The 12,762-nt window shown below is 43.2% G+C and overlaps 1 protein-coding gene across 11 annotated transcripts in view; it reads left to right on the plus strand.

The window, feature by feature from the left end:
* nav3 (neuron navigator 3) overlaps window positions 1-12,762 on the plus strand; it is a 236,108-nt gene that overhangs the window by 145,488 nt on the left and 77,858 nt on the right. For 10 of the 11 annotated variants that reach the window (XM_023952465.1, XM_023952466.1, XM_023952467.1 and 7 more), the window contains exon 10: window positions 9,204-9,312. In XM_023952465.1, the coding sequence (XP_023808233.1) occupies window positions 9,204-9,312 (109 nt within the window). Of the gene's footprint in view, window positions 1-842; window positions 2,982-9,203; window positions 9,313-12,762 lie in introns of those variants that run through there. The other variant, XM_023952473.1, reaches the window with a different exon arrangement.

The following is a 12,762-nucleotide window of genomic DNA, read 5'->3' on the forward strand; positions in this document are numbered from 1 at the left end:
GGCTGCAGCTAAAGCCGTTTGCGGCAAAGTCCCGCCCCTTTAACTGTCTCCGCCAATCATTCTTGGATTCTTAATCACATGTCATCAGTCTGACCAATCAGAAGTGGTTAACGTCTTCACTTCCTTGCTCTGAATTCTGCTGATAAAGTCGCTCAGTTCTAACAAAAATACCAGCTAAAGCTCGTATTTAGCGGTGTAACTTTCCACAGAATCCGGTGTCAGACCGTGGAACAAGTGAACAAAACCATGAAGCTCGGAGACGCTGGTCTTTCTGCGTTCGGCGGATAATTAACTACATCTCCCATGATGCATTGGGTTAAAAATGACAGCGTGAGCGTCTTGGCGCACAACGAGTCTCTCTTCTTAACGTCTTGAAACAGCGAACACAAATCAAAAAGTTTTTAAATCTTCTAACTTAGCTTTTATTACATTTATTAGAAAAAACAGCTGCAACTTACAGCTTTTAGTGCCACAATTATCACAAAAATGCATGTGAGATCATGGAGGGACTGTGGATCAATACAGACTGTTTTTATCCTTTTTTTTCCTCTTTTTTTTGAATACTGGTGTGCCGCGGGATTTTTGTCAAGGTTAAAGTGTGCCGTGGCTCAAAAAAGGTTGAAAAACACTGCCCTAATATATATTCATGAGATATTCATGGCAGCAGGACTGATCCCGTGGGGGGGGGGTTTGCCGCCCGCAGCACAATTCAAACCGCCCAATCCCGCGAGATTTGGGTTGGGTCCCGTGGGACCCGGCGGGACCCAATCCCAATGCAGCCCTCTAACTGCAACTGTTGAAGAACAAAGTAAGAAATACAGAATTAATGAACATCTGTTAGAAAAAGAAATGCAACCCACTGATAACTGCAGCAACAAGAAGCAGAAAAAACCTCAGTTGCTTGAATAACTTTTTACCAGATAGAGCGGTTTTATCTATTTATGCCAGATTCAGCAATCATTTGAGCAGCAAACAAGACCAAATGTCTCTGAAGTCAAGAGGGGTCACCCTTAATCAAATGCAAAGTGGAACTGAACAGAGTCCAGCATGCACAAACAACAGCTGGTGATTACAGGTCTGAGGGATGTCGCCTCGGCTCGAACATTCTTGACGTTTTGCTTTGGTGGTGGTTTTTCTGAAACTTGTCATTTTGAGGATAAAGTTAGGATGGGATGGGTGACCACTGCTTTTGTTTGGGGTCCAGATAAAAGGACTCGTTTTTTGTTGTCACGTCCTTTTTCCTCTTCTGTGAAATAACAGAAATGAGTCCATTTCAGGGAAAATACCACAAACGCCACATGAAAGTGCTTGCCTTTTCAAGCATTCTGGCTGCTTGTTTTCTTTTTGCAAGAGTTTTTTTTTTTTTTCTGGAGTGATTTTATTCCAGCAACTTCTTTTAGTAGGATGGCAGATGTGTGCAGCACAGGTGTGACTAATACAGAGGGGGCTAATACCGTTTGCATTGATTGATAGGCATGCCGTTGATCCACGATAAGCTCTGGGCACAGCTCCTCATCCCGCCTTTAATTAACAGCGGGCGGACGGACGGCGTGCTGCAGCAGAGCTCAGGTGCAAACACCTCCCAGCCTCAGAGGCAGAGGGATGGTGTGAGGGACTTAACAAGAAAGCTCCTATGAAGGATGACAAGGATTAAAAGAAAGAAGAAGATAAGCACTTAGGAGGCTGAGCAAGCTGGTGGAGAGAAAGTGCAGGCTGCGCACTGGAATGTGCAGCCAGACGGCGAGCTACGTGAGCCTGCTCGCCGCCTTCAACACCCATTCATTCTGCACTGTGAGGACAGGGAGGAGGTGTCAGAGGGGGAGGCAGCTGAAGTGTGGCAGTGAGCTGGTAATTTCAGCAAAGACAGAAGGTGGAGGGAACAAGATAAGAGTGGATGAAAAGACTGAAAAGAGAATAAGTGAGGCGGGGGGGGGGGCACGGGAGATGCAGCGCGCTCATCCACGCCCCTGACAGCATGTGGACGGAGAGCGCGATGGAAGCAGTGAGTGTTTGTGTCTGCTTTGCTGCCTGACCACCAGCATGGTTCAGCTCCAGGATGGATTTGACGGCTGAACGGGGGCTTTCCTCCCCCCGCTTTGCCCCAGACCTTGCTTTCCCTCCAGCCTTGGAGCCTGTAGACACCTGGACCTCAATCGGGGAGGTGTGGGTCGTCAGGACCCATCTCTTTGCTGGCTCAGTTCTACGGTTCCTCCCTCCCTCCATCTGTTCTCCGTGGGGAGCAGGGAGCCTCTCAGGTGGATCCTCACACTGTTCCTGCATGAGGAAAAGGTGAGCAGAGATGAAGAGGGGAGCAGAATTCTCTGTGTATCAGGGGGGCAGTCCAGCTCAGCGGCCTCCCCAGCCTCTCCCTGACAACCTCAACCTGCGGATCAAGCAGCGCTCTCTTACTAACCTGACCCACCTGAGCGAAGGCGAGCAGTGCGTCTACTCCCTTGAGCTCAGCGAGGCTCCAACTCGTCTCTCCCAACCTCACAACTGGACTCTGCACTCAACCGCCTCCCATCGAGCAGGAGGCAGCCTACAAGCAAGCCCCAGGAAGGAGGTGGGCACCAGGAAGGAGGAGGCACGCGGGACCCGAGCCCGATCCCTGTCTCTGTCTCTCACTAAGGTCCTTTCACAGTCGGAGCACTCCCTCATCCCGGTCCCTTGGAGATGCACGGCAGCTGGTGGGCGGCAACAGCGAGGATCTTGCAGCAGCCATCTGAGGACCGACCCCCAGCAGAAGTTCAGGGAGGGGTCAGGGGTAGATGAGGAGAGCAGAAATGGGGGGTTCAGCAAAGAGTCTGCTGCTTCAGGAAGGGGTGAGAATCAGGGAGGCAGGGAGAAGGACAGTGGGTACTGGGCAGAAGAGGAGGTGTCAGGGGGAGGTCCTCGTGAGGGAACCGCTCAGCTGGATAAGGAGGTGATCCTCACCATGCTGGGCGACCTTGAGCAGGTGCTTCACACCCAGCCTCACCCACGTAAGTCTCCCGCACGTGCCAAACAGGAATGTTTTGACATACATGTGGGGTAATTTTATCAACAGCACCTCAAATCGGGAATCAGGGCTCAAAGAAGCAAACTCTGGGAATGTCAGTGTTCTAATCCTCACATAAACATGGTTCTCTGAGCGCATTACTAACACTTTAGTAGCTTTCCCACCCACCAGAGTTTGGAAAACATCGGCCACACTTACATTCAGTCAGTCCATTTCATCAGCAGCCTTTAGAAAATCTGCAGGCGTATGGTCTCATGTCTTTGCTAAACTCAAAGTGTTTCCACATGTTGGACTGAAATGATGGACTGATCAATTTTTGCTGCATCATATATGTTGCTGTGATGCACTTGGTTATTTTCACCTTGTAGTAAAATAAATCTATCAAACGGTTTCGATCGTAGGAATAGAAATCGATTCATCGATTAAATTGATGAATCATTAAATCCCTATTCTTTAGTAGTTAAGGGGGTTGAGGAGAGGGAGGGAATTCAGACAAAACCTCAGCCTCCATCATACGCCCAAACACGAAGTGCCCAGCCGGCAAAGAAGCAGAAAAAGATCAAGAAAGCTGTTAGAAAAAACCCAGGGAGAGTAAGTGATACAGGATTATTGAAGGACAATGTTATACAGAAATCAAAAATAATGTTTTTTCTTTTTTTCTTTTTAATCAATAACGTTTACTGTGTTACGCATTAGTCTAACAGAAAAGTAGAAAGAATAGGGGCATCTAGTGGCCAACAAAGGTTACAGCAACCTATCAGCTGAAGATTGCTGTTGGCAATGAAAAGTTCATAAAGAGGATGGGGAATTAAAATCTCTTTGTTCAATGATTTGGTTTTTGTTTTGCCAGAATGAAAAAAGTAAGTTGTCCGTTTGGTTTAAGAAGCGTCACTTTTAAAATTACCTTAAACTTGCATTGGAAAAAAAACAAATGCTGCAAAGAGTATTAAATTAAATTGCCTCTGTTGAGAATCATGACTGGGGCTTAAATCCAAAGAAAAGTTTCTGCATGAGCAAAAAGGTGAAGAGGATTTAACACGCTCCTTATCCACCAGTAGTGCTGAGTCGGTAAATTTATTATAACGGTTCAGAATGAATAATAATAATTTTTAATCCTGAAAATAAAATGTGTGCATTTTTTATTTCCCATGCGAAGGATCTGGAGGCTGTCTGCTGCAAAGATGAGCTTATAATTGGACACACATGCTTCTGGCTTCCCTTCAGTGTTGCATGAAATGTCCAAACATGATCGAGACCCGGGGTTCCTGTCACTTTTTAATAGAATTTTAAATTGGATCTTTCCCAGCAGAGACCTGTTAGGATCGGTGTTCAATAGGAGTGACGAGGACACAAAAAAAGAAAGGTTTCTGAAGAAGCAGCTGTGCTGCAGATGTTCCAAGAATCCAGTTGTCATTATGATCATCAGCTGGAAGTCCTTTTTGAACAGACATGTCATCCTGGGTTTTTGCACTCATGATGTGCTCACTACTGACAAGAATCAGCAATGTGAGCACAAGCTGAGCTCCTTTCCTTCAAATTTGTCCCTAAGAATGGTTTTATCTAGAAGAATGTTGTAGTTTTTGCTGTCAATGTTACACTATGTGGTCATGGCAGTGCTGTATGTTTAAGGTTCTGTACTGAACATTATTTAAATATCTAAAACTTTTCTGGAAACCTGAAGTTGTTTTCAGGTTAGCTGTAAAACTTCTAAAACACTGTTGGGCCAAGAATCTAAAAATAAGCCAAAGGTTCAGTTTGTGTTTGTGAACGATAGATTTTATCCTGACATGCAAGCAGCTTTTGCAGCAACGGCACATGGAAAAAACCTGCATCCTCCCAGAGCGCACGTCAAAGCAGGAGCTCTGCTGTCAAAACACGGCAATGAAATCTTTTTCATTTGTGGAAAAAAAACACAAACTTTAATCCTTTAAGCTGTGAATCTGCTTATTTAAGTAACATAAACTGTAAAACGTATAAAAACAAAAATTTAAAGTAAGAAGATTTTATGGTCAACTGAAAAGAAGCTTTTCTCCTATTTAGCAAGTAAAATATTATGTTTCTATAGTCTTTGTATAAAAAAAAATCCAACTTTTTCAATAGAAATAGTTCAGATAGGTTCAGATTGGGGATTTTCAGGACTTAAGTGACGTAATTTTTATGTTTTTTGAATGTGAACTCACTTTAGCTCAAACTATTGTCTGTTCAGTCCATCAATTGGGGGGATTTTCCCTTCAGTTGCATTGTTTTCCAGTTCAAGTCAGTACATCAGTTTTTTTATTCTTCATCTCTTGGATTGACTCAACGGTTATCCTGCCAGATTCACTTTCTGTTCAGATTTTTCTGCGTTTATTATTTTAGGTTTTCAGATACAACTTTAAATTCAGTGGCTTATTATTGAACAGCTACTATTTCCCCCTCTAACAGATACATCAAAGCAGTCCAACACCATTACACTGCCACCAGCATTTATACTGTTTTTAAGACTCTTATGGGGTCAAATTAGCATCAGTTTCAAATAAATTAAATGTTAGATTGTTAATTAAAAAAAAGAAAAATTGAAACAGTTCTAAATGCAAAATAACTCACTGAAGGAAATATCCAAAATTTGACAAATTAAATTTTAAATTTGAAAAAAAAAAGTTTAATCTTGAAATAAACATTGACAATTTGAAACTATATTTGTAAATTTAAAACATAAGTTACAAAATACACTGACCAAAAATATAAATGCAACACTTATGTTATTGCTCCCATTTTTTATGGTATGAACTCAAAGATGTGAAACATTTTCCACATACACAAAATAACCAGTTCTCTGAAATATTGTTCACAAATCTGTCTAAATCTGTGATAGTGAGCACTTCTCCTTTGCCAAGACAATCCATCCCACCTCACAGGTGTGCCATATCAAGATGCTGATTAGACAGCATGATTATTGCACAGGTGTGCCTTAGACTGGCCACAAGAAAAGGCCACTCTGAAATCTTCAGTTGTGTGACACAACACAATGCCACAGATGTCGCAAGTTTTGAGGGATTGTGCACTTGGCATGCTGATAGCAGGAATGTCCACCAGAGTTGTTGCTAGGGAATTGAATGTCCATTTCTCCACCATAAGCCGTCTCCAAAGGCGTTTCCGAGAATTTGGCAGCACATCCAACCGGCCTCACAACCGCAGACCACGTGTAACCACATCAGCCCAAGACCACCACATCCAGCATGTCCACCTCCAAGATCGTCTGAGACCAGCCACTCGGACAGCTGCTGAAACAATCGGTTTGCATAACCACAGAATTTCTGCACAAACTGTCAGAAACTGTCTCAGGGAAGCTCATCTGCATGCTCGTCGTCCTCCTCGAGGTCTCGACCTCACTCCAGTTCGTCGTCGTAACCGACTTGAGTGGGCAAATGCTTACATGCGATGGCGTCTGGCACGTTGAAGAGGTGTTCTCTTCACGGATGAATCCCAGTGTACACTGTTCAGGGCAGATGGCAGACAGCGTGTGTGGCGTTGTGTGGGGGAGCGGTTTTCTGATGTCAATGTTGTGGATCGAGTAGCCCATGGTGGTGGTGGGGTTATGGTATGGGCAGGCGTATGTTATGAGCGAAGAACACAGATGCATTTCATTGATGGCATTTTGAATGCACAGAGATACTGTGACGAGATCCTGGGGCCCATTGTTGTGCCGTACATCCAACATCACCTCATGTTGCAGCATGATAATGCACGGCCCCATGTTGCAAGGATCTGTACACAATTCTTGGAAGCTGAAAACATCCCAGTTCTTGCATGGCCAGCATATTCACCGGACATGTCACCCATTGAGCATGTTTGGGATGCTCTGGATCGGCGTATACGAAAGCGTGTTCCAGTTCCTGCCAATATCCAGCAACATCGCACAGCCACTGAAGAAGAGTGGACCAACATTCCACTTCCCACAATATACAACCTGGTCAACTCTATGCGAAGGAGATGTGTCGCACTTCATGAGGCAAATGTTGGTCACACTAGATACTGACTGGTTGTCTGAGTCCCCTGACCCCCTCAATAAAACAAAACTGAAGATTTCAGAGTGGCCTTTTCTTGTGGCCAGTCTAAGGCACACCTGTGCAATAATCATGCTGTCTAATCAGCATCTTGATATGGCACACCTGTGAGGTGGGATGGATTGTCTTGGCAAAGGAGAAGTGCTCACTATCACAGATTTAGACAGATTTGTGAACAATATTTCAGAGAACTGGTTATTTTGTGTATGTGGAAAATGTTTCACATCTTTGAGTTCATACCATAAAAAATGGGGGCATTAACAAAAGTTTTCAATGGCACAGATACTGTTGTAGAGACCTGTTCATGCCTCCAACACTCAGCAGCCTTGTGGTAGTTCATTGCTGTAAAAACAGTACTTTCCTTTTTTTGTGTTTTTTCTAAACATGGACCTGTAGAGCCAAAGCTTGAAGACCTACTCCGATGAAAATTGTGTTTTTTAAAAATGTACTTGAGGCATTGTTTCTGATGATGGAGGTCATAAATAAAGAAAATTAAGATTTAATTTGCCTGTCTGGGTATTTTTTAATAAAATCATTGTGAATCAGGAGCAGATGAAAAAAGCTGTTTTAAAAAGGTCATATTTGTGATGTAGAAAATATGCTGGGCAGGTCACAAGCTCCCTGCTCTGTGTGGCACTAATGATAGGCTGGGGATGTGAGGGGCTGTAAGCCTGCATAACAGTGTAAACAGATGGGTGATGGGAAGTACGGGCGGGCTTACTCTGTGCCAACACAACACACAGGTGAATTACTGATTAACTGCAGAAACTATGTTCTACAACAGTGTTGTTCAACCAGTGTGCTGTGGCAAAAGATTGACGTGAGATCCCAAAGAGACTGTATGTCAATACATAAGAAAGATTTAGTTTGTTTTTTGGTTGCTATGAGTATTTTGTCAAGTAAAAAGTGTACCTTGGTTAAAAAAGTGTTGAAAAACACTGTTCTAGAAAATGGCGAGGGTTTTTTTGGCTAAAAACATCAATGCTTTGAAAATAAATCATAAGATGATGGGACTGGGACTTTACTTATGGTACATCATCTCTTCTGTGAAGACGGTTATTAGTCTTTAAGTCGAGTGCAGAGTGGCTGATGTCTGATGTTCTGTCCTTTCCCACATGTTCATTACTGTTTCTGTGGCAACCTGCCGGCAGATGCAGCGAGCTGGACAAGGTAACAGAGAGGCTTAAATGGAAGAGACAAGCCGTTACTTTGGTGTGACATCGTCATCACGTCCAACACAAACCAAAGTCTCTGCTGCTTCTAGGGAGTTTATTGAGAGAAATCAAATGATGGACCATGAAGACCAGCGTTTTCAGATCATTACATCACAGTCACAAATCTTTTTTGTGGTGTTTTTTGTTGGCATGTCAACGATCTCACTGATGTCTATCATTGCAAGTCAAAGCATTCGTGCAGCCTGATTTACTGGTTGGCCTTCAATTTTCATTAATCCTTTAATGAGTCGTTCCTGACAGCCAATGAAACGCTTACTGTCACAAGTTCTCTTCCCCTCCTATAATGTGTTTGAGAGTGCGTAGTCCATTGACTGCATATAGAACTGGAGAGAGTGGCCCCTTCCCCCTAGCGTTCCATACAGGAAGCACCTGCTGGTTCCAAGAAACTAAAATCTCATAGGCTTATGTTGAGAAATGAACAGCTTTCATTCTATTGGTCAGAGTAATCACTCTTCCTCTGATACCTTTTTTAACATGTTCTTGATATGATAGCATATTCTTTTTCATTGTGTTTTTTCTTCATCGCAAATTACTCAAGTCCCAAACTGACCAATCAGATGCCTCAGTGAAAGCTTTTGGTGCCCACTGGGCCATACCTCGAACGTTTGATTGACAGATTCTCCCGAGCTGCTTTCAGTGGAAAGACGGTGTGGACTTCAAACAAGTTACATCCCTGATTGGTGACAGTTGTTGCCAAAGAAAGGTTGACTCAGACCTACTAGGACCAATCGCTCCAGATAGCGGCGCCCGTATCTCGGGAAAAATGGTGACAGAATTGGCTTAATTTCGCTGGAGGGGGAAGTAAGCATTTTCTATGGTGATGTCACAGCCGATCTATCCACTTGTTTATAAAGTCAATGGTTTAGCGTCTGTCAGAGGGCTGAGAGGTGTGCCTTGTTGACCAATCAAAATGTTTGTTTTCAGGAGAAGACGCTGAGACGAGACGCATGAGGACAGTGAAGAACATCGCTGACCTCCGACAAAACCTGGAAGAAACCATGTCCAATCTGCGGGGGACGCAGATCAGCCACAGGTAGGCACACGTGTCACTATCCTCACTGAGGGTTGGGACACTTACCCAAAGCCAGAAAACAGTTTTTGAAGCACAGCCACATCAGTATTTTCAAAGGTTTACACAAATCTGTCTTAAAATTAAATGCTTTGGTTTGTCAACGTTTTGTGAAATATTTCAAATGTAGTTACACGCAGTTTAGCAGAATCATCTCATGCATAAAAGTAATGTTGGAAAATTTGTTGGCATACCACCATTCCCCCAACACACACACATTTTTTGGATTTGGTTAAAGCTGCCACCACTTTCCTTTACAGCTGGTACTTCAGGAAATGTTCAGGATCTGATAAACAGCCAAACCTTAAAAGGCTGTCTCATCTGTGAGCCAAAGGAACCAGGAAGAGCCCAACGACAGCCACAGAAAAGGCTGTGGCTCAGGCACGAGCATGAGTGAACCACTGTCAGCTTCCTGGGCAGCGGTTCACCACTCTTATCTCTCCCCCAGTCTATTATTTTCTGCGTTGTGGCCCATTTGCAGGGGAGGATGGTGGCTAGGCTACTGACAGCCATGACAGATGGCGTTCTCTGTGTGGGTATTTGAGTGTGTGTTTGTGCTTTCCTTCTTCTTCCCTTGGAGGAGTCGGAGCCATGCGGGATCGATTCAGCTCCTTTCTGTTGCCACATTTACATGAGAGCTCAGCTCTGAGGTGTGAAGCATTTAAATACTTGAAGGACGCTGGTCCTCATGCATCGCTTTTACAGAAATATTCCTCTTGAAGTCACTGATCCTGTGCACTGACACGATGGGAGGTGTGAGTTTGTTTACGTCCATGCAGCAAAACAAAAGAGCAAGAAAACAAAGGAAAGCATCAGGCGCTCCAGGTTAATTCCTTTGTCCTGAGGCCACTGCAGCCATATTCACACAGCCTGAGAGTCACATACAGATAAATAATACACACCCCCACCGCTTTTTTTATTTTTTGTAAAGGCAAAATAGCTCAAAGGCACTGATGTTGTTTCAAACAAGAACCATTGCAAATTGGCAAAATTTCCCAGAACCTTCCAAGACATGATGCTCTGGACATCTGTTCCAACAGTCCACCCCAGTTCTCTTTTTTTGGAGAACTGTTTTGCTCTGTAATGTTTGTGAATAAAAAAAGAGGAAGAATAAAACAGACTGGTGATATTTCGACCAACGCATAAACAAAACAGACACGGATCATGTTTATGACACGAACAAACTGTGGCTTTACTTCTAATTGCAGCTCATCTTATAGTTTTAATGAGGAGATGAGGTTTGTGCCCAGTCTGTTTGAAGTTCCTTGTTTTTGTAGTTGCTTTCCACACAATTTGATCTGAAAGCGACACATTAATGGCCTCCAGCGGACCATTTCTGTAAACCTGCGGAAAACTCTATTTGAAATCTATGATTTTCTACTTTTAGTATTTGTCAGATGCTTTGAAGACAGTTTGTAGAGTAAAAGGATTGACTTAAGGTAGCTTGAAAATACCAACGTTTTTTATTTTAACTCCCAAAACGACTTGCAACATTTGCTCATCTAAAATTTGTTTTTTTTAATGTTTCGTTAAATTCTGTTTCCTGGTCCTTATTGTAAAGAGTTTTATTAAAATTGTAGTCACTGCAATTTTTCTGCTTATCCTGGTCTGCAATAATAACTGATCTAAAGCTGCTGCTATGCATCTGCAGAGGTGCCAACCATCAAATGCGTTAAGATTAGAAAAAACATTTAAACTTAGCAACACTTTTTTAAAGTAATAAAGTTCTGAAAGATTCGATTAAAAGCTGAGGCATAAAAATACAAACTTTACACTGAATAAAAAAATATGTTTCACTAGCAGAGATGTATTTAAATTGACTTGGTTCCCTGGACCAATGATCTCTGGTGTCACCCACAGGACTCTGCACAGAGACAATAAAGAACAGTAAAGAACATGCTAAAAATGATATTTTTGATTGATTGGGCCTCTTACAGGTCCTTACATATCACCTGCACACCCTGTGTGTACAACATTGCATGCGGTCATTAAGGAGTTAGTACTCACACCTTATTAAAAACTAGAGTGTGGTGTAAGGACACCATATGACAGCCTCCCTAGTATATCATAAGTATGTGCAACTTACATTATTCTTACAAATACTTCATGATACACTTACCACACGCATGTTTTATGGTACGTTACATTTTCATGAAGTCCCCTACGGTGGCTTCACAAGCCTTAGCAAGATACTCCAGCGATTCCCTTAAGATGCGGCGCTCCTCTCCCTGACCCTCCATGGTCATCAACAACCCAAAAGGCCAGATCACCTGTACAGGTCAACAACCTGGTGCTGTTTGATAGTGACAGTGCTTCCCTGATATACCTTATATCAAGAGGTTGAGTCTGAACTCATTGACCCAGTTCACAGAACCAGCTCTGCCCTGTGTTTGAGCTTTGACTCAACCTAAGACAACCTGTTTTTTTACCGAGCTCTTTCATCAGAGCATCTCCATCCTCATCCTCAGCATGAATGTCTTTGGGCCTCGGCGGTCTGCTTGTGTTGATCAATAAACCTCATTTAATTTCCCACCTCTGTTTATTTGGTCCTCAGAAAGAACGATAGTATTGATTGACTCTGTGAATGAAGGAAAATCAGCTGGACTGTGATCCTCAGAGATGCACCTGCTGCACCAAACATCCCTTCTCCTGCGTGTCCTGCAGGGATGCAGCATGACAATTTCAACTAAAAAGCATCACCATTTCGGGATTGTTTGATGGGATTGTATATCATGTGTTTACACCGGGAGAGCAGAGGGGAGGAGGCCAGCACTATGACTGACTGCTCCTGAAATGAAATAGTAGTTGGTCCAATTGGAAGCTGTGAATGATACTCAGCAGGAAATGCACACAAAGCATCACCTCAATGCAGTAAACGTAAAACCCTGAAGTGCTGGAATCATGAGGATGATAATGATGGGTCAAAGCTATTCCATCTATTAGAGAAGGGACATGATTTGTCTTGAAGGAAGTAACAGAACCAGACTGAAACAGAGATGAGTTTTCTGTTGACTGTTAATAACAGAAGTTGCAGATAAATTACGGATGAATTGGCTTCATAGCCCACATTTCAGAATTCAGTCATGCCGAGCTCTGCTTGGTCCTCATCTGGTCCTCCACTGCTCCTAGCATTGCACTTGACATCGGCTTGGTGTTTTAGACATTCACCACAAAAATACATTTTTGCGCTCATCTGTGAATTGAATTGACCTGCCAGAGAAGACTGTGTGTTAAAGTCCGAGCTCATTAGCAGCAACAGTAACAGTGTATTTATATCCAGCATTGCTCAGCAATAAGCAGCTCCCTGCTGTCAGCATGGATTTCTCTCCTGCTGAGCTCTTGGCAGAGCACTAAATAGTCTCCATCAGGATTTACTCTTGCTTGTAGTTCTGCCTTTTAACTGATAATGAGGGA

Source organism: Oryzias latipes, chromosome 23, assembly GCF_002234675.1.
Source record: "Oryzias latipes chromosome 23, ASM223467v1".
Lineage (NCBI taxonomy): Eukaryota > Metazoa > Chordata > Actinopteri > Beloniformes > Adrianichthyidae > Oryzias > Oryzias latipes.